The 26,501-nt window shown below is 44.6% G+C and overlaps 1 protein-coding gene across 2 annotated transcripts in view; it reads left to right on the top strand.

The window, feature by feature from the left end:
- LOC115016914 (mucin-5AC) overlaps positions 1–26,501 on the top strand; it is a 37,215-nt gene that overhangs the window by 4,927 nt on the left and 5,787 nt on the right. Inside the window, exons 2-3 of one of the 2 annotated variants that reach the window (XM_029445020.1) lie at positions 1,569–5,324; positions 7,856–7,927. In XM_029445020.1, coding sequence (XP_029300880.1) covers positions 2,347–5,324; positions 7,856–7,927 — 3,050 coding nt within the window. In that variant the 5' untranslated portion in view covers positions 1,569–2,346. Of the gene's footprint in view, positions 1–1,568; positions 5,325–7,852; positions 7,928–26,501 lie in introns of both variants that reach the window. The other variant, XM_029445018.1, reaches the window with a different exon arrangement.

The following is a 26,501-nucleotide window of genomic DNA, read 5'->3' as shown; positions in this document are numbered from 1 at the left end:
TGACAGAGGGGTAAAAAATACATAAATACAAATAGGAGAAGGGTCTGGTGGGAGAAACATAGAAAGAGGGCAGGATCGGGATGAGACTCAGAGAATGAGTTGGGGTAATGGTCCTGCGACTGGAGGATGAACTCAGAGGAAGATCTGTCAGCGTGAATGTTTAACGTAAAGAGCTTCTTACAAGAAATGTAGAAGTAGAGCGACGGGCAGTCGGACTGAAATGGGACACTAATGAATAAATAGGAAGAGAGGAAACACGGTTTAATCATCAAGTAGTGTAGTGTGCTATAAATATATATATTTACTTTAGTTTTGAAGCCTCTATAGATCTGGATTTAGTCCTCCTTAGTGTCTCACATGTGGACAAGCAGCTCATCTGTACACTCTGCAGTAATGAGAAAGTAAAATGACAAGGAATCCCATGGTTTGTTTCTAAATCCATGAAGTGTGTGTGGTTGATATTCCCCTTTAAGCGCTGTGACTTTCATCATAATTAATCCTAATAACCATGTTTTCTTTTTAAAAGGGGTTGACTGTGGTGGCACGGTTGTGACAAAGATGCTCCTCTTCAGAGCCGGAGAAAGAAAAGCGGAATAGAGAGGAAAACAGTGGACGTAAATAAAAGTGGCAGTCCCTCGGGTGTCTTTGTCCCTAAATAACCTGGGAGCTGCGAAGGAGTCACTAATTACCCCCCACCCCCCCCGCAAAAAAAAGAGATGGGAACGGAGTAATGGCCAGTCACATTCGCACACAGAGGCTATCACACGGAGATAACAAGGTCCAGATCCATAGATCGTGTAACGCCTGCAACAGCATCACGCCCGACTGCCTGTGGCACAGACAGGAAGAGGAAGTGATATATAGATATATATATATACACGCGCGTATCAAGGCCGTCAAAAACAGGCCGCAGAATCAGAGTGACGAGAACATACTACAAAATACAGCAAGGCAGACAGACTGTCACACAGTGACCAGATGAATCAGAAAGGATGTCGCCATGGCACATCATCAAGGACTGATAACAGGGCCACAGACTGTTAAACATGGAGGGAAAGAAAAATATGTAAGACACACGCATATGAGGAATAACAGTCACTGAATATCACCAGAATTACTGCTGCTACAGCTAACAATGTGAGTGCATACATATGAAATACAAACGTTGGATATAAAAAAGAGAATGGCAGAGAAAGGGAATATCACATAGACGTACAAACATAAGTATCACCTTCAGCCAATGTGAATAGGCCTTAATTACAATCTCTCTTCTCTTGTTTTTCGGTGGATATTCCTTTATTGCTGATGATATACTTGGTGTTTCTTCTACAATCTGCTTTTCTTTTGTCGTCTACATCCTTTCATTACTTTTTCTGAATTGATGTCGTCTTTTTCCATCCTGTGTTTTGACCCCTCTCTCATGCATTTTTAAAATAGCTGCCATATCTTATATCTCCATTATCCCGGGGAACTGGCACATTGTGTTTCAATGGAAATGCAATAATATGGAAACGATTACAGTCTCTTACTCCTTTTGTTTCTTCTCTTTGTCTTTCTGCTCTCTTCAGGAACTCACGCTGTCTTCCACCATGAGAGAATGAGTCACTGAAAGAAGAGTTAAGAAAAGAAAGAAGGAGGGAGATAAAGTCAAAAGGAAAGGAGGGAGGACGAAGAGAAGTTGAAATAGATAGGCCATTATGGGGAAGTACGCAGGCCCATCCCATACTTTGGCCGTCCAATCTCCCGAGGGCCCAGGGGACAAAGCAGGAGAAGGAAGGGTCGCCAAGTAGACAAGCCAATGTGATGGACACAGAAAGGATGGACAGGCTCCATTTTCTTCCTCCCTGCTTATTCGCCGGTAACTTCTCCGGTCTCAAGAGTTCGTCTCCCTGGAAAGTTAAAGAGAAATAAGTGTACAACTTCACAAGACATGGGAGAGTATGGACACTTTTGACATGCTAAATTCAAAGAGTATTTGCTGCACATGTTTATATTTTGTACAAAATTAAATGCTTTTAAGCATTTACCACAGTGATCCACACTTAATATTACTACACCTTGAACTGTGAATACGGTAAACCATCCTTTCTAAAGGACAATCTTAGTTGCAAAGGAAGTCCTGAGTGCTGCACATCCTATAAATCCTATAAATAAATTAATCTTATGAAGTCTATTCTGTGATGAAACTGGAACTCAATCAGTTGTACAGATCTCTTACTGTTATGATGAATACATAGTAAAGGGGAGATCAGTTTCCTTGTTGACGCACTGACACAGCTAAGCCTTCACAACATCAAACTGCCCGCAGAGCCTTTGGATGTTGGGGGAGCGAGAGAGACAAGAGAAATGGTGAGCAAAGAGCCCAACCACTTGCTCACAGGCCAAACAAACGGCAAGAGCACCTTGGCGGACAAGTTGCCCGGGACAATGACTGTGCGCTCTGTGCTGCTCAATCGAGACTCCCCAGATATTGAGAGCCGCCTCAAGCGCCGCCGCAACCGCACCCACCAGGTCCGCTTCAAAGACCTGGAGGATGGCAGCAGCAGCAGTGGCAACAGTGGGACAGGAGAACACAATAGCCATCAGAGGCCTGCCACCGATTGTGACAGCCCACATCCTCTTCGCAAACACAGCAGCAGGTCTCCCAAGCCATGGACTGACAGGGATGAGCTGCGGACTCAGAGTCTACCTGGCCAAACCTCTGTGGTGGGGGCTGTGCGTGGGGACATGGCAAGTACTATAGAGGTGGTGGCTGCTTTCTTAGCCAGGGCCCCTCCTCATCCATTGACGCCGGGTCCTACACGTCGATGCTGGGCACCACCACAGGCAAACTTCCTAACCTTACCAATGACACGCAGGCCCAGTACAAGCACCAGCACAGCCATCCAGACCTCCCCATGCCTCAAAAAGCCCCAGTCCCTCTCTTCCACACACACACGTAGCCACAGCCTCGGGGACTCGGTGGGCATGGATGGGGATGATGAACATGACTCTCAAGATGAGTACCTTACGCACAACCATGTGTTGGTGCCTGTTTCCAAGGATCAGAATGGTCCTCCTGGGCCTGGAGATCAAACTGTGGTGGAACGGAGGTCTAAATCCTCCCGGACAGACATCAAATCAGCTGTCAGTGTGGTGAAAAACTCCAGGCACAGCTGCCCCCCATCAGTGTTTCACAACACTGAGCCATTTCACTGTTCCTCTGTATCCTGTCGAGATGGCCCCAAGCGTCAGGGAAGCAGCACTCCCTCGGTGATCAGGAGGAGAAAGCGGCTGAATCGGACAACAAGTGATCCTGGAAAGGAAGTGCACTACTGCACCACTCCCACTCAGACTGAAAGCCCCAGAAAATCCCAGATTCCCCCAAATGACAAACTCTGTACCACTCAAGTTCAAACTGAGAGCCCTTCCCCAACTCAAAATTCAAAGTATTGTACCGCCCAAAGTCAAACTGAGAGTCAACATAAATCTCCACCTTTGGGTGACAAACAATGCATAACTCAAATTAAAATCACCAACTCTCGTCCAACCCCACCTGCAAATGCTGAACAGTGCACCACTCAAATACAAACAGACTCGCCCAGTCACGCTCCTGTAAATCACGAACCTTGCACTACCCAGACACAAACTTGCAGCCCTTGTGCTTCCCCACTTCAGACAGTATCACTGAGGTCAATGCAAATTCAATCAGAGAGTCCTGTATCCCCAACTGTGACTCAAGACCCCCCCACCACCCAAATAACTACTGTGCCTTACTGTACCCCTCCCTCACCTACAAGTGCACCAACACAGACCCCTGAACCCTGCGCTAAACCACTTTGCTCCTCTCCAGCCAAGGCAGCTTGCACCAACCCCCTTCCACCCATAGAACTGTCCGTTCCTTGCTCCACTTCTGCACCTACTGTCGTCCAACACCCTATCCCTTATTATACTGTTGTGTCGCCTCCAACAACCCCGAGCACGGTTGTTGTCTGCTCCAGTCCTTCCTCAACTCCATCATGTCCCACCCAAAACTGCACCTCCCCTTTCTCAAACATAGTATCAGCTCCCCTAACCTGTTCCACCCCTACCCCAACTGTAACCCCAAATATAACTACCTGTGACCCCATTATACATCCAACCTCTGCCCCAAATGTAACACATTATCAACCACCACACAGTGCATCAAACTCTACACCTCCGATGAATCTAACACCATGTACATTTGTAACTCAAACTGCTCTGTCATGCACCTCTATATCATATTACTCTACCACACATTCGGTTAATCCCCATTCCCTTCACACAACTTCTACTTCACCTTCTTATGCCACTCTCATACAAACTGTGTCTCATTGCAACATCCCATGTCAAGCTCTGCAAAATACCTCTTCTGCCAACACAGGCATAACACCCTACTCCTCCCCAGTCCCCAAACTAAAATCTTGCACATCTCCTCCTCCACTTGTGAAAACATATGCGTCCACTCTTCCAAATGCACAGCTGTGTGCAACACCAACTAAAGCTGTTCCTCTTTATTCTTCCACATTTCGTGCTGCACCACCATACACGCCCCCTTCTCAGGCGCCCTACAACGCTCAGGATAAGAGGGGCATACGACTTCCACCTCCTCCTCCTCCACCTCCACCTTACACACCACGCAAAAAGGGGAATGAACCACCTGGTCCTACAATCCGAACACCCATGCTCAGGGCTGACAGCAAGGTCAGCAAGAAAGATAAAGATGGGGAGAAGGACAAAAAGGAAGATATAAAATGTACAGACTCACCCAAGCTTTGTGAGAGAGCCAGCTCTCTGAAGCACAGAGCTCAAACTCCACCAGTTGCTGTGATGAAGGGAGAGAAGCAGCCCTCCTCCTCCTCCTCCTCTCCTGCCAAGGCCTGTTTTAAGTCCAGCTGTCTCAGCTCAGCCCAGGCTCAGCTTGGGGTGCTACACAAAATGCTCTGCTCAGGACCCAACGCCAGGTCCAACACCCCCAACAGCCAACACACTCTCCCTCCAAACCAGCAGGGTTGCTCTGGAGGCAGGGGCTGCTCTGCTTCTGGGGAGCGGCCTACAGCTGGGCCCCTGACTGCCACCCAGGCTGACACACTGAGACAGGTCCAGGAAATTCTAGGAGGATTGGTGTCTGGCGCCAGGTGTAAACTGGACCCATCCAGGGTGGCGGAGAGGCTCCTGGGTCCCAACGGACCCCTGCACGATATTCGTAGCCTGCAGACCCAGCTCCAAAGCCTGGAGGGGGTCCTGGAGACCAGCCAGAACACCATTAAGGTCCTGCTGGATGTCATTCAAGATCTTGAGAAGAAGGAAGCCGAGAGAGACGGGTGAGCCAATATTTCATTTTGGTTGTCATTTTACACTGTAGGAGTTAAAAGGTATTACCTGCATACCACAAATCTATTTTAACGAACAGTGTTTTGTGCTCAATCAGACCTTTGTCAGGTCGTAATGCTTATTACATTGCACAATAGCGTGCTTCCCTTATTACCATAAGATCGTAAGCATCCAACTACTGACATCAGTTGCTCTGAAGGCTCTTCACATTTGCATTTACTGAGTCCTGAGCTGTCCTAAGGCGACATTTAGTCCGGCTTTGGCCAACCCATCGACACAGTGGAGAGTGCCAATGGTGCAGAGCGCTCCAAAAAATGCACCCCCACTAGGTGCTTCAGTGTCCAATCAAAGACATGCACTTGCATAGTCATGCTAGATTACTTTGTAACATGAACTGTGTATTTTTCCTGTTCACCCCGTGACCATCATGGCAGAAGATAAATAACGGCCTTCGTGAAAACCTTCCAGAGCTATAAAATCGTTTTGCGAAGGGCAGACAGGGCGAGACAGAGCAGGACAGAGCGGAGGAAAGGCGACAGGTGAACTAAAATAAATTTAGTCTGTCGCACGGACCTCTTCGAGCCTCTTCTATACAATATATACAGTTGGGGGTCCCTGCTCCACGCTACACCAGTTTGGAGGTCCTTGGCCTGAAAAACGTTGAAGACCCCTGCATTAGTGCATCAATAATATAACGTATATTATATATATCATTGTGCATAATGAATACTTTACCTGTTTGTACTTTAAGTATATTTTGATGCTTAAACTTTTACTTCAGTAAAATGTTAAATGCAGGACTTCTGTGGTTTTAATACTTTTACTACAGTAAAAGATCTGAGTACTTCGTTCACCTCTGGTTTTTGGCAGTTCACGTGTCCAAGGTGGTGTTCAAAGGTAGCTATAACAGTACTGTGAGATGTTGCATAGCTCGGGGGGGGGGGGGGTTTGAAAGGGGTTTGTCGGGGTTTAAATGTTGTGTGAACGCCCTGGGCCAAGAGAGAAGCTAACCCCGTTTGAAGTTGTAAATGTGAAATGTCTGGAAGCCGTAGGCTAATAGAGCTGTAAACTCAGGGCTAACGGGGGCCCAGGGCCAAATGTAGTGTGATAAGCCATCTGGTAATCTGTGGCTGGATGGATGGATGGATGGGAGAGAACAACGAACAATGAGTCTAGGTAAATTATGAGTGCCTGGTATTTTGAATACCTGGAAAGTAAATGTCAGCATGCAGCCAAAGTTCCTGCTGTTTTATTCGCAGACAGTTCATTTCTCAAATGAGGATTTGGATCTCTGCACACAGAAACAATGGAGAGGCAGACATTATACTGTGAGTTTAGCTTTGCACTAAAATAGAGTCTTCTCTCTCCTGGAGTGGAGCACACAAGTGGGTTGTTGTAGGCAGGATTTTCTTCAAAACGGGAATATCCACAACCCAGTGGTAACGACCTCGCTGCATCATGTGCTGTGAATGTTACAGATAGATGGTTGTTGTGCCGAGGCTTTGCTGTGATGCAGCTCCTCTATTTATAGCCAATCCCAGCATTGTAAGCATTGTAAACACTTTGGCAAGAAAGCTGCATGGACAGAACACAATGTAAATTTGGTAAGAATGAGAATGCAAGAGAAACAGAGGTGGCATGAACAGCAGGCCGAGCAACACACACAGAAAGCTCTACATAAGATTCAACGCAGCACAGAAGGACGGGGAGCATCTGTGGTTCTTTTTTTTGAAGTCTCGTGTCAGTCAGCTCTCGATCTCGATCTCAACTCTTCATATACTGAAGAATTCATGTCATGTCAGACCTCAGGGAGCGGTTTGGAAGCTCAGTTGCACCCATTTCGCAGTAGCTCATCCCTCATGCATGTATGCAGCAGGCGGGGATAGATAGAAATCACTACTTGGCTGTCGTCATGTTGGTGGTTTCAGATGCGCCATGCCTCTTAGTGTAAACCCTTTACCATTCTCATCAAGTCTTTAATTAATCTGCTTCCTACATTGTAAGCTGCTTAGTAATTTCTCCCGCCTTATCACACCAAAATAGTGCATGATGTGGGGATGAGAGCTCGTGGATAGGACGAGATGGACATGGATGGAAGTGTGTCTATGAATCCAGGGAAATGCTGATATCCAAAACACTAATGGCAACACTTTACTTTGCAGAAATGTAAATGCACATATCTTGCATGTTCCAGCATAAGAATTCAGAGATGGGCTAAGTCTAATGCATGCAGACTTGACTTTTACCTCATAAGCATTGTTTTATGCCTGGAGTGATATAGTGACTCATGGTTTACGTAACAGCCTGAGCCTGTTGGAAGGGGTATCGTTCATTAAAAAATGATCAGGGGTGATTTCAGAGAGGATTAGATTGGTGTATTTGCAGGGATGAGTGTGCCAGGAATAGGGTTCAACGAGGGAACGATAACCTGAATATGCCTTTGTGGGCTCACACAAACACACGCACGCACAACATCCCTCTGTTACCCCTGATATGTCATCTCCATGCTTTTCCACAGAAGACATTCATACAGAACCGGACAGGACATTGAGAACTGTGGCACCTGCAGGGACTGCGCCTGCATCATCTACAGGTATGTGCATGGATGTGTCCTCCTGTGAGGAGAATGTCTGCATATTTATCGCTTGTTTTGCATGTGAGCAGCGAGAGCACAGTGCGTGTCCCGGCGCACAGTTGTGTGCATCACACTGTCATTTTGAATCACGTCAGATTTGGGAGTTCAGTTTTCTGGCTGGGTAGGGTTGTCGTTCTGCTCTGTGTGACAGCACAGCCGGGTGCAACACTTGAGTATGGCCACTCGTTGCAGGTTTGAGCACTTAACACAGTTATTATTTATTAAGACTTATCACACACACGCTCTCTCAGGTTTAATGAGGTGAACAACAACACTGATTTAAGTCGTGCACCCGTGTGCCCACTTGGTTTCCTCCCTCCTCCTCTCCTCTCCTCACTTCCCTCCTCTCCTTATCTCTCTGTTACACACACAGATGAACACGGTATCAAATACAGAAACACACACACACACACACACGCAGAGTTACTGCATAATCATTCCGCTCTGAGATTTGAATTGAAATCAATCAATTAACAAACAGGATTTCACACTTTACAGGAGGGTGAAGAAAGGCAAAATGAAAAGTGCGGATTGCTATAAAATTGAAATCCCTGTCTCTTCGTGGTAAATGTCAAAACGGCAACAAAGAAAAGGTGTTATTGGTAGAAGAAGTAAATGTTGCGGAGGAAGAGGAGAAAGAAATAACTGGAGCGAGAGGGGGGGGGGGCGACAGCGGGAGTGCTTAAAAGTATAAATATAATTGTATCACTAATGGAGTAAAGAGAATTTAGCTTATTGAACCTTTTGGATGTATTACTTTCTTTTTGTGTCATATGATGCAAAAATATATTTGTCTCACTTTGGCTTTTTTACAGAAACAAAACTATAAATGTTATATTCTCTTTATGTATTAATGCTTTTATTATTACCAGCTGCAAATGTGTGTGTGTGTGTGTGTGTGTGTGTGTGTGTGTGTGTGTGTGTGTGTGTGTGTGTGTGTGTGTGTGTGTGTGTGTGTGTGTGTAAAGATGGGTTTGGTCCGAGTAAATATGCATATTACAAATACTGTTTATGAATTTATTGCAATCTTATTATAGAATATTTCACTCTAGCATATTACTATATATTGTATTTTATTTATGACTGTAATTAAATGTAAATAAGAACATTAGCTGTAAAATTCTAAATGCACCACTGACTTTATCATATTCGATACAATTTAACAAAACGATGTTGCTTCAAGTTCGCTTCTCAATATTTGCAGAATGATTAGCTTAATTTGGTAAACACCTGTGGAATCCTCTAGGTGGCTGTTAACAAGCTGCTGCAATAGGTTTGTCGGGTAATTATTGATCTTGTTGATGATGCAAGTCTCAGAAACAAATGGCGTTATACAGTTCTCTCATTATTAAATCTCTGGCGTAAACACCTCAGAGGGATTCAGTCAAATGATGTCATAAATCTGAGAAAGCATAACCAGATCAGCCTTTTTAATTGTGGACTGGAGCTGTGAAATGCGGCGTGCGTACACCTTAGACTGATTGCTTTCTGTGATTTGATTGTGCTTACTCGCCTACTCACTCATTTATTATTTATTCTGTCGAGCGCTAATAAGGTGCTTCCTGCAGCACCTCCTCCACGTTGACCTGATTGTCAAACAAATTACATTATTTCAGAAGTATAAATTACTGTACATCACATAAATGATTCAGTCTAATCTGGTTATGTTTGAGTAATTTATTTATAGTGTGTACACAAACATTCTCAATCAGGAACAGAGAAAAAGAAGAAGAGAGAAGAAGAAGAAAGAACAGAGAGCAAGAAGAAGAAAAGAAGCAAGAAGAAGAAGAAGAAGAGAGAAGAAAGAAGAAGAAGAAGGAGAAGAAGAGAAGAAGATGAGAAGAAGAAGAGGAGAAGAGGATAATAAAGAAGAGAAGAAGAAGAGGAATGAAAGAATACATAAGAGCATAAAAGACGAATCGCAGATCAGCCTCCTAGAATAATCCTCCCTCCTCCGCCTACTCCTCCCCTAACTCCTCCTATGGCCTCCAAAGCAAGCCGCCAAAGCCGCCGCCTCCCTCTCCGACTCATAAGAACGAAACATCCCGCGGAAGAAAGGCAGTGGGGGGAGGACAAGAAGAAGACAGTTGGGGATAAGAGAAGAAGAAAAATATCTGAGATTTAGAGATGGAGAAGAAGTCCATAAAGAAAATGAGTCACTCAGAAACTAAATGCAGCTTCATCTCGACAGATTAGAAAGTGACAGTGAGGGTTACTGTTCAGGACGTCTGCATGAAGCAGCGATGGTTCCTCATCTTGATAAAGGGAATAAGAAATACAGACGAGGACCGCACAGGGAGAGTAACGTGAGAAATACTTCACTTAACGTCACATCCCGTGCCACTGATGAGGACTTCATCGCTCCATCTACCCGGAGACGACGTGCTTCTTTCAGGTGTGACACCAGGATGTTCCTGCTTTGAAAGGGGAGGAGACTTTCTTTTATTTGAGGCTCAAATTGAGTCTAAAAGGAGAATTCGGCAGTGATGGAGAAGAAGGTGTTGGAGGGAAAAGACGAAGAAGAAAAAGAAGAGAGTGAAGCCCGGAGTGAGTGATGGAAAAGCCGTAAAATCTGACAGGACAGATTCCATCAATTAAAAAGCCTCTTGAAGAAGTCTTAGGCCCCAAAGAAAAGCACAGCTCAGCACATCACACAGTATCAATCTGGCTGAAGAGCTCAGACAGCAATATATATATATATATATATATATATATATATATATATATATATATATCTGTAAAGGAAAAAATAATCATTTTCATGCAAGAATATTTGTCCTCGCCCAAAACGCCGCTACACAATTTGACCCGAGTAAATCAAATGTCACACAGTTGTATTTTAAAGCTGCCATAATCAATATTTTCATATTGACAATAGATCAAACGTGTAATGTGGAAGCGGTGCCTCGTACAGAAGTGATGAACACAGATATTCTGACTCTGCACTTCCCCTCTGCAGTGCGTTTTCGCTTCTTTCAGCTCGTTGTTTTGGTTTAATGTTTGTTGTTTTAGGCTGCAGCCGGCAGGGATGTAAACAAACACATTCATGAATCATTTGGATATGATCATTATAAGACACAAGTTGTTGCTTTGTTTATCTCATGCACTATTCTAAATGCAATTCTGCTATTCTATTTTAAATATTCTGTAACAGTTAGACATAGCTTTTATTTCCATTCATTACACGTTACATGTTTTCTTTTTTTCGTATTCGTACATATGTATAAATAAAACAATTCAAGGCACAAAATCAGACAATTTCTATCTTATAAATATATATACAGATATATAGTTACATCCCTAGTTTTCAATTAAAAAGCAGTTTAACAGCTTAACGGAGCTATTAGGAGCTAAAAGAAGCTAAAGGGAGCTAAACGGAGCTATAATGAGCTAAAATGAGCTAAAAGAAGCTAAAAGAAGCTAAAGGGAGCTAAAAGGAGCTAAAAGGAGCTAAAAGAAGCTACAATTAGCTAAAGGAAGCTAACATTAGCTATAGGGAGCTAAAGGTAGCTAAAAAGAGCTAAATGGAGCTAAAAGGAGCTAAACTGAGCTAAAAGGAGCTATAATGAGCTAAAGGAAACTAAAAGGAGCTAAAAGAAGCTAAAAGGAGCCAAATGGAGCTAAAAGGAACTAAAAGAAGCTAAAAGGAGCTAAAAGGAGCTAAAAGAAGCTAAGCGGAGCTAAAAGGAGCTAAAAGGGGCAAAAAGGAGCTAAAAGAAGCTAAAAGGAGCTAAGCGGTGCTAAAAGGAGCTAAACAAAGCTAAAAGGAGCTAAAATGAGCTAAAAGAAGCTAAAAGGAGCTTAAAGAAGCTAAAAGGAGCTAAGCGGAGCTAAACGAAGCTAAAAGGAGCTAAACGAAGCTAAAAGGAGCTAAAAGGAGCTAAAAGAAGCTAAAAGGAGCTAAAAGGAGCTAAACGAAGCTAAAAGGAGCTAAGCGGTGCTAAAAGGAGCTAAACAAAGCTAAAAGGAGAGTAAATATTGGACGCTTATTCGTCAGCTAATGCTGATGTTGCTCCGTGCCTTCTTGATGTGTAAATAGATCATATTTCCAATTTCCATACGTGTTACAGCTTTTTGTATTTCTCCCAAGTGGCAGAGTGGCAGTGGCAAAAAGCAAACTTAAAAAATCAAAAGAAGAAAATAAGAAATGCTTATTTTAAAGTAGCTGGAAATCACAAATATTTCTTTAAAAAAATGTATATAAAAGTCAAACAAAAACAATGTTAAGATGTAAAGTACAAAGCTGTTATGATGTGTGTTTGTGTGTTTGCACACAGAACCTTCCAGTTGTTCTAGAGGACTTCTTTCAGGGCAGATGCTAATGACACTTTAAGCAAATGTAAATATTAGCAGCTACAGAATGTAACATTTTGAACATTTTGTACCCAAGACTCATAAATAAGTGCTTCATTTGTTCTGGATTTTAAGGGTCTCGCATTACATGAAGAATAATGCATGATGCATCTAATGTTATTTCTCCCACACCAGTGGCACATTAACTGCATGTTAATATGTGATTGTGTGGCCGTGCAGGAGTGTTAATTAGTGAGTGAAGTTGTGATGTTCTCCTCCGTGTTGTTCTTCTTGCTAATGGCAAACGTGCTGTATAGAACAAAGTAGGTCTAACAAGGAACCGTTGTGCTTAATCCCCGAGGAGATTGTGGAGACGGCAGCCTAATCAGATCTGCACTCTGCTCTCTCTCTGCTACCGCTCTGTGTATTGCTCCATCACGCATTTCGCTGCAGGAGCTCGACGGGCTGCTACTGAGATGCATTAATGACTCTCTGGACCTTTTACGTTTTCAGCTAAACTATGAGTCCACAAATACAATCTGTCATCTCCTTCCCTGAACAGCAGATAATTGACAAAAGGCTTTCTGAGGAAGCGTTCCTGCCCTTCATCTCTCTGCTGCTCGCCGTTATCTGCGGGGATGCCACTCGTATTGTCTCGGCCCTCTCGTTCGCAGTCTGTGGTGACACTTTTAAGCATCCTATTTGCCAATGAATGCCTCTTCACATCAGTGATATGCATATGCATGCCAGGCGCGGCCGTCTCCAAGACTCGTAGGACGAAGGCCGCAGACTGATCCGTTGGGGGGGCTTGAGACCAACGTTTTGTGACAGCGCCTACAGAAACAACTCATCACAACACACCCATCATGAATCAACGCTTCCTGACATCTCCACTGACACAGCGTTGCGTGATGGGGCCGGAAACTCGCACGCTGTCCCTCGATTGCGACCGACCACAGAGTGAGTTGGTTGAGCATAAGAGACTCTGGGCGCGTGGGGGGGGTGACTCTTCATGCATCTCAATATCTCCAAACTTTTTTGTTTCTCTCCGCGTGTATCCCTCATCCACTCTCAGTTCCTCTTCCTCCCCAACTCCAGTGTGCAGTGAAATATTCATCCACATAAAAAATGAATGTCAGCGGCTTTAAAAGGTTTTAAATAGTAATAATAGTGTTTAAAGGAGACCTGGGGACGTCTCACTGTTGGCTTCGCTGCGGCTGAACGATGGCTGCCAGACACGTTCGTCCGATGGATCCTCGTGATGGAGCAGCGCTGCACGTCTCGCATGGTTGAGCGGGAAGTATAATGTAGCCTGATGCCTTTCAGAGGGAATTAAGTGGAAGACTTTATACACATATTAACCATTAACTAGTTGGTTTTTAGCATGCATATTAGCAGCATAGTGGCTCTTTATTACAGCACTTATTAATATTCTACAACCACGAGGCCGTTAGCGAAGAGTTTCCCCACAAAAACTCTTATTTACTCGTAAAGTAAGAAAGTATTGAACATGAATTATGATTTTAATATGCTTTGCTCAGTATGGGTCTTATAAGGTGGTCACAAGAATAATCATTCTTCCTTTGATAAAACGTATTAAATATGTTTTATTCTTATCAAATCTACGAGTAATAATAGTATCTAAATAGTATTTTTATCTCAGAATAACATTTTAAATTAATATGTTTTGTATATATATATATATATATATGAAATAATATGTATTGTATAAATATAGATACAATTAAAAATAAACACAGTACTTACAGTACCAATGCAACCAACATATAAATGCACAAAGATAAATCTACGCAGGTCAACATGAAACTAGTGAATTAGTTATGAGCTGACTTTAGAGTTATTGGGATGATATTAACACCTGTAGTCTTGTTACACAGGAAAATACCATATTTATAAAGTTTACTAAGGTACAAAGACTAAGATTATAATCCACGTATAACAGCTTCCTTACTCACTATTAATAAGAAGTAATTAGGAGGTTATTGAAGGAAAACTTGGCCTTGTAGTTGTAGAATATGGTCAATAAAGAGCCAATATGTTATTAATAGTATGCATGTTTTTGTGCATGTGAGTCGAGGGAATACGGATGAGTCTACTGTGAAGTGGAGAATAAGTGAAGTGTTACGAGCGGTGGGCTGTGGTGCTCCTGCCCTCTGTAATATGCTTCTGTCTACATCCTCGTCTCCAGAGTGCTACTCCTCAGTTTGAGCTCACTTTCCCTTTCGCCCGCCTTTGATTCACTTTCCCACGTTGCCCAGAAGGGCAGAGCAGTCCGATTGAAACAGTCTCCACATGGTCCTAACACTGGCCCATAGCTACTGACAGATCCTCATTGTCCTGCTTTTATCCACAGCAACTCGCTCCTTTACAGACAGAAAGAGGCGCCTTTTCCACTAGATTGCTTGTGTCACTTCCTCCGCTCCCCCCCCCCCCCTTTCTCCGTTTTTCTGCGCTTTGAATATAAATACATTTCACACCTAAATGGGGATGAGGAGAAGTGGTGCAAACTCTCAGCCCTGGATTGGGAAGAGGAGCAGCAGGCATGAGGGGTGAGAGGAGCGTCAGCGAGGAGGTGAGGAGGAAAGATTGCCTCGGCAGCTGCTTACAGCTTTGCTTTCCCCCTCCAGAGCCAACTGAAGCAGAACCCGAGGTGTTTCTGTGCAGTGTGTGCAGGAAAACCAACATCTGCACTATAACATACAATGTGCAAATAAGCAGAATCTTGTCCGATATGAATCTGTGCACATTTAGCTGAGCTCGCCTGAAACACGGTGATGCGCGAGCAAATTATAGATGAACTTCTCATGTTCACGTTTTCAAGGATATTTCTGAACCTGAATGCAGCCTCCAGCCATTCATTAAACATTGACGAGTCTCTGCCATTATCATAAGAGGCGGTGAAAAGACCTGAGTGAATGGAAGAGAAAATGAATTCTCAGGGAAAGGAGGAGACGGAAAGTGCATCTGTATTTGAAGACGCAACAAAGCAGAGAGACTGAAAGAAACTGCTCCAGACTTTTATAATTAATTTTGCCTTTTTATTTACAATCACGATGAATCGTCCTTAACTTTAAAGTGGCTAAAGCAAGTGTGCAGCAGACAGACGATTGTTTCCCCGATTACCTTTGGTGGGAAAACGCTTTATAGCCACTGGATTTAGTTTGAAGTTATTTTTCGGGAGGGTGTCGGGGTGCGTGTGGTTTAGGCAACAAAAGCACTTTGTTCAAATTAGGAGAAATCGTGGTTTTGTTAATAAAGATAACACGTACTGTCTCGTGCTTCAAGTCACTTTGACTTTTTCCATATTTAACCAACAACGTGATCGGTCCCAAACCTTCACCACGAGCTGTGTGTGCCTGAACATAACCACACACAAGTATATTAATGCTTTAGAGTGGATATTGTATCACAAGAGTCGACGTTATAGGAGATATTAATAAAACACGTTGTCAGAGGAATACAGCTCCAAACATAGAAGAATAAAGCTCCATATATAGAGGAATAAAGCCCCATATATAGAAGAATAAAGCCCCATATATAGAAGAATAAAGCCCCATATATAGAAGAATAAAGCCCCATATATAGAAGAATAAAGCTCCATATATAGAAGAATAAAGCTCCATATATAGAAGAATAAAGCTCCATATATAGAGGAATAAAGCTCCATATATAGAGGAATAAAGCCCCATATATAGAAGAATACAGCTCCATATATAGAAGAATAAAGCTCCATATATAGAAGAATAAAGCTCCATATATAGAGGAATAAAGCCCCATATATAGAAGAATAAAGCTCCATATATAGAAGAATAAAGCTCCATATATAGAGGAATAAAGCCCCATATATAGAAGAATACAGCTCCATATATAGAAGAATAAAGCTCCATATATAGAAGAATAAAGCTCCATATATAGAGGAATAAAGCCCCATATATAGAAGAATACAGCTCCATATATAGAAGAATAAAGCTCCATATATAGAAGAATAAAGCTCCATATATAGAGGAATAAAGCTCCATATATAGAAGAATAAAGCTCCATATATAGAGGAATAAAGCCCCATATATAGAAGAATAAAGCCCCATATATAGAAGAATAAAGCTCCATATATAGAAGAATAAAGCTCCATATATAGAAGAATAAAGCTCCATATATAGAGGAATAAAGCTCCATATATAGAGGAATAAAGCCCCATATATAGAGGAATAAAGCTCCATATATAGAGGAATAAAGCCCCATATATAGAAGAATAAAGCTCCATATATAGAGGAATAAAGCCCCATATATAGAAGAATAAAGCTCCATATATAGAGGAATAAAGCCCCATATATAGAGGAATAAAGCTCCATATATAGAAGAATAAAGCTCCATATATAGAAGAATAAAGCTCCAAATATAGAAGAATAAAGCTCCATATATAGAGAAATAAAGCTCCATATATAGAAGAATAAAGCTCCATATATAGAAGAATACAGCTCCAAATATAGAAGAATAAAGCTCCATATATAGAAGAATAAAGATCCATATATAGAGGAATAAAGCTCCATATATAGAGGAATAAAGCTCCATATATAGAAGAATAAAGCTCCATATATAGAGGAATAAAGCTCCATATATAGAAGAATAAAGCTCCATATATAGAAGAATAAAGCTCCATATATAGAGAAATAAAGCTCCAAATATAGAAGAATAAAGCCCCATATATAGAAGAATAAAGCTCCATATATAGAAGAATAAAGCCCCATATATAGAGGAATAAAGCTCCAAATATAGAGGAATAAAGCTCCATATATAGAAGAATAAAGCCCCATATATAGAAGAATAAAGCTCCATATATAGAAGAATAAAGCTCCATATATAGAGGAATAAAGCTCCATATATAGAAGAATAAAGCTCCATATATAGAGGAATAAAGCACCACATATAGAGGAATAAAGCTCCATATATAGAGGAATAAAGCTCCATATATAGAGGAATAAAGCTCCATATATAGAGGAATAAAGCTCCATATATAGAGGAATAAAGCTCCATATATAGAGGAATAAAGCTCCATATATAGAGGAATAAAGCACCACATATAGAGGAATAAAGCTCCATATATAGAGGAATAAAGCTCCATATATAGAGGAATAAAGCACCACATATAGAGGAATAAAGCTCCATATATAGAGGAATAAAGCACCACATATAGAGGAATAAAGCTCCATATATAGAGGAATAAAGCCCCATATATAGAGGAATAAAGCTCCATATATAGAGGAATAAAGCTCCACATATAGAGGAATAAAGCCCCATATATAGACGGAATAAAGCTCCATATATAGAGGAATAAAGCTCCATATATAGAGGAATAAAGCTCCACATATAGAGGAATAAAGCTCCACATATAGAGGAATAAAGCTCCACATATAGAGGAATAAAGCTCCATATATGGAGGGATAAAGTATCACAGAGGCAGACACAGAATGCAAACGTATTTAATGTTTATTGTCACCCATGAATAGTATTAACATGAGTGACGAAGTATCTTAAACAAAGATATGCTTATGCTTTCAGAAAGAAAATGAGCAACTTTAGAGACCAAACAATGAGAAAGTTCCTCCCTCCGTCAGTAAAGCACTTATTGAACCCGGAGGTTAAGTCCCTTCAGCCAGGCAACATCAGGATAAGCTGCAGACTGCAGAGCCTGGATTTGCTTTTCTCTGATATTTCAAATCACCAGGTTGTCCATATCTGACAGGAAATTGATCCTAACACGAACAGATTTCCTCCTCGCTGTGTTTCTTAGACCAAAAATAGAGAGGGAGAGCGGGACGGAGATAAATAGAAACCGATTGAAAGACAACAGGAGAGGAAAGTAGGAGCTGGTGTATTTTCAGTTTAACTGGATACGAGAGATTTTATTTTCTCAAAAGAAAGATTTGACAGATTCTTGACTCTGACCTTTTGCTAACAACCCTGTCAGAGCTTTCAGACCTGCGTGTGCGTGTGTGTGTGTGTGTGTGTGTGTGTGTGTGTGTGTGTGTGTGTGTGTGTGTGTACGCACATGCGCACCGCTTCCCCCGTGGATGATAATGGAGAAGTGGTGTGTGTGAAATGTGTAAAGGGCAGGGCTGGCAGTCCTTCTGCAGTAATCCATCTTTACTTCAGGGCTGAGCCGCGGAGCAACAGGCACCTCACAGGGGAGAGGGAGGAAGTACACTGTAGGCATCGCTCTCCTTCATATGAAGCGACACACAGGGAAATGCTCAGCCAGCAGGAGAACCACATTTGCACAGCAAGAAAACAAGAAAATAGAAATGAAGAGCATCATTTGTTCCATATCATCCATAAGCCCCGTTAGACGTATGCACTAAGACCACTGTGATGTGAAACCGTAACATTCTTATACGTCCTTACAAATGTCTTTGCGTCCACCCAGGAGTTTGTTTGTGTGACGAAGTGATAGATCTGGAGATGGGTGTCAACAGAGGGAGAGAGAGAGATGCACCAAGAGGCAGAGCGAGAACCCTTGTTTGCTTCTTGGCAATAAGCACAGAGCTGACCTCGTGCCAACAGCGAGTGCCAGATGGTGCCCGTCACCATTGTGCCGTGTCTTTGAAACGGGGAGGAGAGAGGAAGATCAAGAGTGGCATGTGGAACAGGGAAGCACTGCCTAATGTGGATGATGTGTCATATAAATACTAATCACGCTACAATCACACCCACAGCTAAATGAGATCCCTAAAGCTCTTAAACTCGCACCCACTCTCAATCTTCCCCCTGCTTCGGCACAGAGCGCTCGTCTTCACATCGATAAGATGAGTTACTAAATGCAGAATGCTAAAGCGTTCATTAATGGTTAATAACTCGTGTCCTGATGCTTCATGGATCGTTAGAAGCATTTGGTGAATTGTGCTCTAAACGTTCACGATTGTCCCCCAAAAGAATAAAAAGAGATGAACTTTGTGTTCATCTGCTCAGATGTTCTGCCTCTTTGCACATGTCTTCCAACAATCGTCCCCACAGCTCACCTGAGCCTCCCCCCCCCCCCCCCCCCCCCCCCGAGACCGTCTTCATCCGTCCTTAATCTAAATGTGAGAGAGGTGAAGCAAAAACCTCCCCTCACACAAAGAGACCGACGAGCAGCCTCCGTATGTTACTGTGTTTATGAATAAGAGCTAAAGATGGATCCTCTCTGCTAGTTGTTGTTTTTCTCAGTTGGCAAACTGCCACCCTGCTGTCAGCCCCCCCCCCCCTCATCCATCAGAGCCTTCTGCTCCACCAGCTCCATCACTCAATACCTCAGCAGTGCTGAGGACAACCAGCCTTTTCTTATTTTAATTCACCTCATCTGACTCACTGTACGGTTCTACATCATGCTGATATGCAGGTGACCTCTGAACACATGACAACAGCAGCTCTGCAGTACAGTGTCCACCCGTCAGTGGAGGAATATCCGCTGTGGGCGGGGGCTGAGGAAGAATCCTGGCTTGCCTGTTCGGACTGGGAACCTCCGGGAGGCCAAACACAAAACGTTGGTGCAGTTTCCTCAATGCCAGTCCAGCACCGAGCAATTACAGACACAGATCTCCACTGATGTGGTCCGACGGCACTGAAAGTGTGAAGCTGCAGACTTACAGTTCCACTGAATTGCAACGTGTTCAGCATTTAATGGCCCAAAACATCAGGGAAGGTTAACTTCTAACAACAAGGCAAACTGCAGCCGACTCACCTGCAGCGAGTCTTAGCTGAGCGTTCATTCCCGCCGCTCTCATAGTGTTTGTGTTCGGCCACAACAGGCAGCTGGTTTTAGCTACAGAGCTCTGAATACTTACTGCACACCACATGCTTACTACCGGCGCAAAGACTGGAAACACGGGGAAGACTTTCTCTGTCGCACGTTTAAATCTTGTTTGTTCAATGCGTGCAGAAAGCATCATTGTGCACCGGGCTAGTCTCGGCCTCGTCACTTCCTGGAGTCTTGTTTTACGCTGAGGTTGTTGTATTTTGTCATCTAACTCGATATATTTGCTTTAAATGATCAAATATTTCCATGCTGTGTTTCCAGCGTCTGAAGAGCCGTAGTGAAGAGTGGAGCCTCAAGTGGTCAGTCCATGAACTGCAGGTTGTGTCTCTTGTACACGTTTCTCGGCACCAGATGACTCCGTTTGGTCGTCACCGCTCCACATCTCACCTCCCGCTGTTTAATAACCAGGTCACAGACGCAGTCAGGTGACAGCAGCGTGCACACAAAGTGAACTCCCAAAGTAAACCAGTAATGAGCGTCTCCCCACGGAGTAAATCCCGCTGCTCAGGACGGCCAGCCTCACATTTGGCTGCAAGCTCGTCTCATTTAAACACTTTGTGCAGCGTCTTCCACGATACAATGAGCTCTGCAGAGTAAACAAAGCACTGTTGGACCACAATAGCGGGTCAAGTCTTAAGCTGCTACAGGCTAACTCTGATGGGACAGTAAGCTCCTGGCCTACATTTGCTTTTCTTTGCTCATCCCGAGCTTACGCTTCCTCAGTAATCAATCTTAACCTCACTTGCTCTTTATTTACGAAGCTATTTGATGCAGAGGATTTTCTCTGATCTTAAATCTTCCAGTTCTTCGTCTTGTCTCTTCAATAAACAACGTTTTATGTTATTTATTCATGCGGAAGGAGAGAAATACAAACAAGGTGAGAGTCGCCTATCTCTCTCTCTGTCTCTCTCTCTGTCTCTCTCTCCTCTCTCTCTCTCTGTCTCTGTCTCTGGTCTCTCTTCTGTCGCCTCTCTCTGCGCTCTCGTCCTCTCGTCTCTCCTGTCTATCTCTCTAGGCTCGCTCTTAGTCTATCTCTCGGTCTCTGTCTCTGTCTCTCTCTATATAAATATATATATATATTTCTTGTATATATGATATATATTGTCTATCTATACTGTATATATATAAATATATATATATATGTATATATTATATCAAGATCTGTATATATATATTGTATAAATATATGTATATATATCAATCTATACTATATGTATATGGTCTCTATCTATCTTGTACTATTATCTGTCTCTCTCTCCACTATCTATCTCTCTGTATCTTTAACCCTCTCGATGGCTATATCTATATGTCTCTGATCTCTCTGTTCTGTCTCTCATATCATACTGTATCTATCCTCTCTCTATCTTGATCTATATATTCTCTTTATATCTGTCTCTATCTCTCTCATGTCCTATATATCTCTGTATCTCTATTCTATCTCTGTCTCGGCTCACTTATGTCGCTCTCATCTATCAGTCTATCGATCTCTCTATCTATTGGTCTAGAGATCTAAATATCTTCTATTTTGTATATAGAGGATATATAGGTCTATAGATGTATATATAGATATATATATATCATATATAGATATCTCTATGGATATATATATCTTTTTTATAGAGGTATGTCTGTCTGTATATCTATCTGTCAGTGTATCTCTCTATATATATCTCATCTCTCTCTATATAATATTGTATATATCGCTATCGCTTGTATCCTATCTTCGTCTCTCATCTCTCTCTCTTGTCTCTCTCTCCTCTCTGTCTCTCTCTCTCTCCTCTCTCTCCTCTTCTATCTCTCTCTCGTCTCTCTCTCTCTCTCTCTCTCTCTGTCTCCTCTATCTCTCTATCTGTCTCTCCTCTGTCTCTCTCTCTCTCTCTTTCCTCTCTCTCTCTCTATCTCGTCTCTCTCTATATCTCTCTCTATATGTTGTATCTCTCTCTCTCTCTGGCTCTATCCTATGTCCGGTCTCTCTCTCTCTCTCTCTTCTCTCATCTCTCTATATGGTTCTGTCTGTCTCTATCTCAGCGGCGTCTCTCTCTCTCGCTTTCTCTATCTGGTACTCTCTCTATGTCTGTCTCTCTCTTCCTGTCTCTCTCCTCTCTCTGTCGTCTCTCGCTCTCTTGTCTCTCTCTCTCTCTATCTCGTTCTGTCGTCTAGACTATCAGTATAGTCGTATCTATATCTATAGATGTCTGTATATATTCTCTCTAGCAGATCTCTATATTCTCTATGGTCTCTCTTCTCGCTCTCTGTCTGTCTCTCTCTCTCTGTCTCTCTCTCTCGGTCCTCTCTCTCTCTATCTTCTCTCTCTCTCTCTCTCTCGTCCTCTCTCTCTGTCTCTCTTGATTGTCGTCTCTTTTCGTCTCTTGTCTCTCCTCTCTGTCTATGCTGTCTCTCTGTCTGTCTCTCTCTCTCTGTCTCTCTTCTCTCTATCCTGTCGTTGTCTTCTCTCGTCTCGCTCTCTCTCTCCTCGCTCTCTCTCTCTCTCTCTCGCTGGGAATTGCTGTGCTGTTGATTTTTTGAAGAACCCAGCTCTGTGGAAAGTGCCAGAGGTCGCTAATAAGGTCACATTAGGAAGATCTATGTGGGTAATAGCTCTGAAAATGTAAATATTAGGCATTTATAATCAAAACAAGGGAAAAGATGCAGGCTGCAGGGAGAGGCAGTGACGCTAGAGCTTAAACAAGGTTATTTAATATCATCCAGGTTTCCCTTTGTGTTTTCTGAAAGGCTGCCAAACACTTCTGCACTCAGTTAAGAAGCCAAATGTATTGACCTTGAAGAAGGCCAAATTTGTATCCCAGCGTTTCAAAGCAACACGTTGTTCTGTCTTATGCTGAGAGGCGTGTTCTCTGTAATGTGATCCGACTGCTGATGATGTGCAAGCTTTTAGCATCCTGTGATTACCATAACTTATATCGCATAGTCAAACCCAGATATATAAATCATACTCGTGACGTTGGGCCACGAGGGGGGAGGAGAGGGCACAGGGGGGCGCAGGCACACGGAGGCGCGCGCCACACAAAACGGAAACAAAGACGGGCAAGGGGGGGGGGGGAGAGAGAGCGAGATAGCGTAGAGAGCTGAGAGAGCGAGAGAGCGAGAGGCGAGGCAGGAGACAGCGAGACAGCGAGACAGGAGAGAGCGAGACAGCGACAGAGCGAGAGAGCGCGGAGAGAGCAGACAGCGACAGAGCTGAGACAGCGAGAGAGCGAGAGAGCGAGAGAGCGAGACAGCCGAGACTATGCAGTAGCGAGACAGCGACAGAAGCGATACTTATGCGAGAGAGCAGATGAGAGCGAGAGCGGCAGACAGAGAGACAGCGAGACTAGCGAGAGAGGAGGGAGCTAGACAGCGAAGAAGCGAGAGAGGGAGATGAGCTGAGAAGCGAGATGAGCGAGTAGAGCAGACAGCAGAAGGGCTACAGCGAGAGGACAGAGAGAGCGAGAGAGAGAACCGAGACAGGAGAGAGCTAGAGAGCGAGAGAGCGGGATACAGCGAAGAGAGCGTGGAGGTACAGCGATGAGGAGCGGAAAGCGAGAGAGCGGACAGCGCAGAGCGAGCAGAGTAGAGTGAGAGCAGAGAGCGATAAGCGAGAAGAGACAGCGAGAGAGGATGGAGCGAGGGAGCGATGACAGCGAGAGAGCGAGAGAGCGAGAGAGCGAGACAGCTAACGCGAGAGAAGCGAGAGAGCGAGAGAGCGATGGGAAGAGACAGCGAGACAGCGAGTATAGAGACTATGCGAGAGAGCGAGACAGCGAGACGGGGGCGAGCAGAGAGACAGGAGGGAGCGAGACAGCGAGACATCGCTAGAGCGTAGAGAGGAGAGAGCGGAGACAGCGAACAGCGATGAACGGACAGCGAGGGAGCGGGACAGCGATACACGATGGAGCGAGACGAGCGAGAGAGCAGAGAGCGGAGAGAGCGAGACAGACGAGGAGAGCGAGACATTAGACAGCGTATAGCTTCTCGGGCGAAGATGAGAAGCGGAGAGGCGAGGAGAGCAGAGAGGAGAGAGCGAGTAACAAGCGAGAGAGCGAGGACACGAGAGACCGAGAGAGCGGAGAGAGAGAGCGAGACAAGAGAGGCAGAAGCGATAGATGCGAGACAGCGAGAGAGAGAGACAGGGAGAGAGCGAGAAGCGATGAGAGCAACAGCAGTACAGAGCGAGACAGCGAAGAGCGAGAGAGCGAGAGAGCGAGACACGAGACAGCGAGACAGCGAGAGAGCGAGGAAGCGAGAGAGCGAGGAGCGGAGACAAGCGAGGACAGCAGAGAGCAGAGAGCGAGACTAGCGAGACAGCGAGACAGCGGAGACAGCGAGGGAGCGAGACAGGTGACAGCGAGAGAGGGATGAGAGCGAGCGAGCGGAGAGAGCGAGAGAGCGAGAGAGCGAAATAGCTAGAAGCGATAGAGCGAGAAGAGAGAGATGAGAGAGAGCAGAGAGCGATAGAGCTGAGAAGCGAGAGAGCGAGAGAGCGAGTAGAGCGAGGACAGCGAGGGAGGGAGGAGCGAGGGAGCGAGAAAGCGAGATCAGCGAGAGAGCCGAGAGAGCGCGAGAGCGAGGCCAGCAGACAGCGAGGGACAGCGAGAGCGGAGAGAGCGAGGACAGCGAGGACAGCGAGAGCAGCGAGACAGGGGGGGGCCGAGGACAAGCGAGAGAGCGGAGAGCGAGACAGCGAGACAGCGAGAGAGAGAGATAGCGAGAAGCGAACAGGAGAGAGAGATAGCGAGAAGCGAACAGCAGCAGCTACACAGATAGAGGAAGAGCGTAGAGCGGAGACACAGACACGAGATAGCGAGAGAGATGAGACAGCGAGAAGTAGGATCTCATACATCGAGACATCTATATACCTATAGATCGAGATAGATACCTAGACATCCGATATAGATAGATATCTATAATCTATATATTTATCTCATATATCTATACATTATATAGCTATAAGCTATATATTATTATCTAAAATCTATAAATCTATATAGTATATAGCTATAATCGATATATCTAGAAATCTAATAATCTATTACATCCTAGAGAGCGAGAGAGCGAGATAGTCGAGAGCGCGAGAGACAGCGAGAGAGCGAGACATGCGAGACAAGCAAAAGCGAGAGATCTAGAGAGGAGAGAGGGAGAAGCGAGGAGACGAGAAGCGAGAGAGCGATGAGAGCGAGAGAGAGAGAGAGAGAGAGAGCGAGACAGCTAGAGAGCGAGGAGAGCGAGGAGCAGAGAGCTGAGAGGAGTAGATCGAGAGCGAGAGAGCGAAGTAGCAGAGAGTAGGAGAGAGCGAGACAGCGAGAGAGCGTAGAGAGCGAGACAGCGAGAGAGGCGGAGAGCGAGAGAGCGAGAGAGCGAGAGAGGAGAGGCGGAAGCGATGAGACCGAGAGAGTCGAGAGAGAGACCGAGGAACTAGAAGGAGACATCGATGAGGAGGCGGGGAGCGAGGAAAGCGAGGGAGCGAGACAGCGTAGAGAGCGAGGAGACACCGAGACACCAGCTAGAAGCGAGAGAGCGAGAGAGAGCGAGAAAACAAATAGCGGAGATAGCGAGAGCAGCGAGAGAGCGAGACAGCGATGAGAGCGAGATAGCGAAGAGCGAGCGAGCGAGACATGCGAGAGGACCGCGAGAGCGAGGAGAGATACCAGACAGCGAGAGAGCGTAGAGGCGAAGAGAGCGAGACAGCGGAGAGCGAGATGAGCGAGAGAGCGATAAAGGAGACAGGAGAGAGAGAGAGAGCGGAGAGAGAGAGGAGAGAGAGAGATCGGATGAGAGGACCGAGAGCAGCGGAGAGAGCGAGAGAGCGAAGAGCGAGACAAGCGAGAGACGAGCGAGTAGAGAGCGAGAAAGCGATAGAGGCGCGAGAGAGACCGAGACAGCGAGAGAGTTATAGAGATCTATGAATACCTGATACAGCTCGGATCGAGAATCGGAACAGAGAGCGAGGGAGGAGAGCGAGAAGTAGACCGAGACAGCGAGACAGCGATGAGTAGAGAGTAGAGCGGAGAGGAGAGAGAGAAGAGAGAGCGAGAGAGAGAGAGACGAGAGAGAGCGGGGGGGAGAGCGAGAGAGGGAGAGCGAGGAGAGAGGCTAGAGAGGAGACAGCGGAGAGAGCATAAGGAGACAGCGAGGCGAGCGAGAGAGCGAGACAGCAAGACAGCGAGAGAAGACCGAGACACGCGAGAGAGCGAGGAGTGGGAGGAGGAGACAGCGGAGAGCGAGAGAGCGAGAGGCAGACAGCTGAGACAGCAGAGAGCGAGGAGAGCGAGGAGTGAGAGAGAGAGAGAGAGTAGAGAGAGATACGGAGAGAGAGCGGGGTAGAGAGCGAGAGAGCGAGAGAGCGAGAGAGAGCTGAGAGCGAGAAAGGCGGAGAGAGCGAGACAGCGAGACAGGCGAGAGAGCGAGAGAGAGATGAGGAGCAGGAGAGAA

Source organism: Cottoperca gobio, chromosome 12 (assembly GCF_900634415.1).
Source record: "Cottoperca gobio chromosome 12, fCotGob3.1, whole genome shotgun sequence".
NCBI classification, from domain to species: domain Eukaryota; kingdom Metazoa; phylum Chordata; class Actinopteri; order Perciformes; family Bovichtidae; genus Cottoperca; species Cottoperca gobio.
The sequence above is the reverse complement of the archived record's forward strand: the minus strand, read 5'-3'. Positions and strand labels throughout refer to the sequence as shown.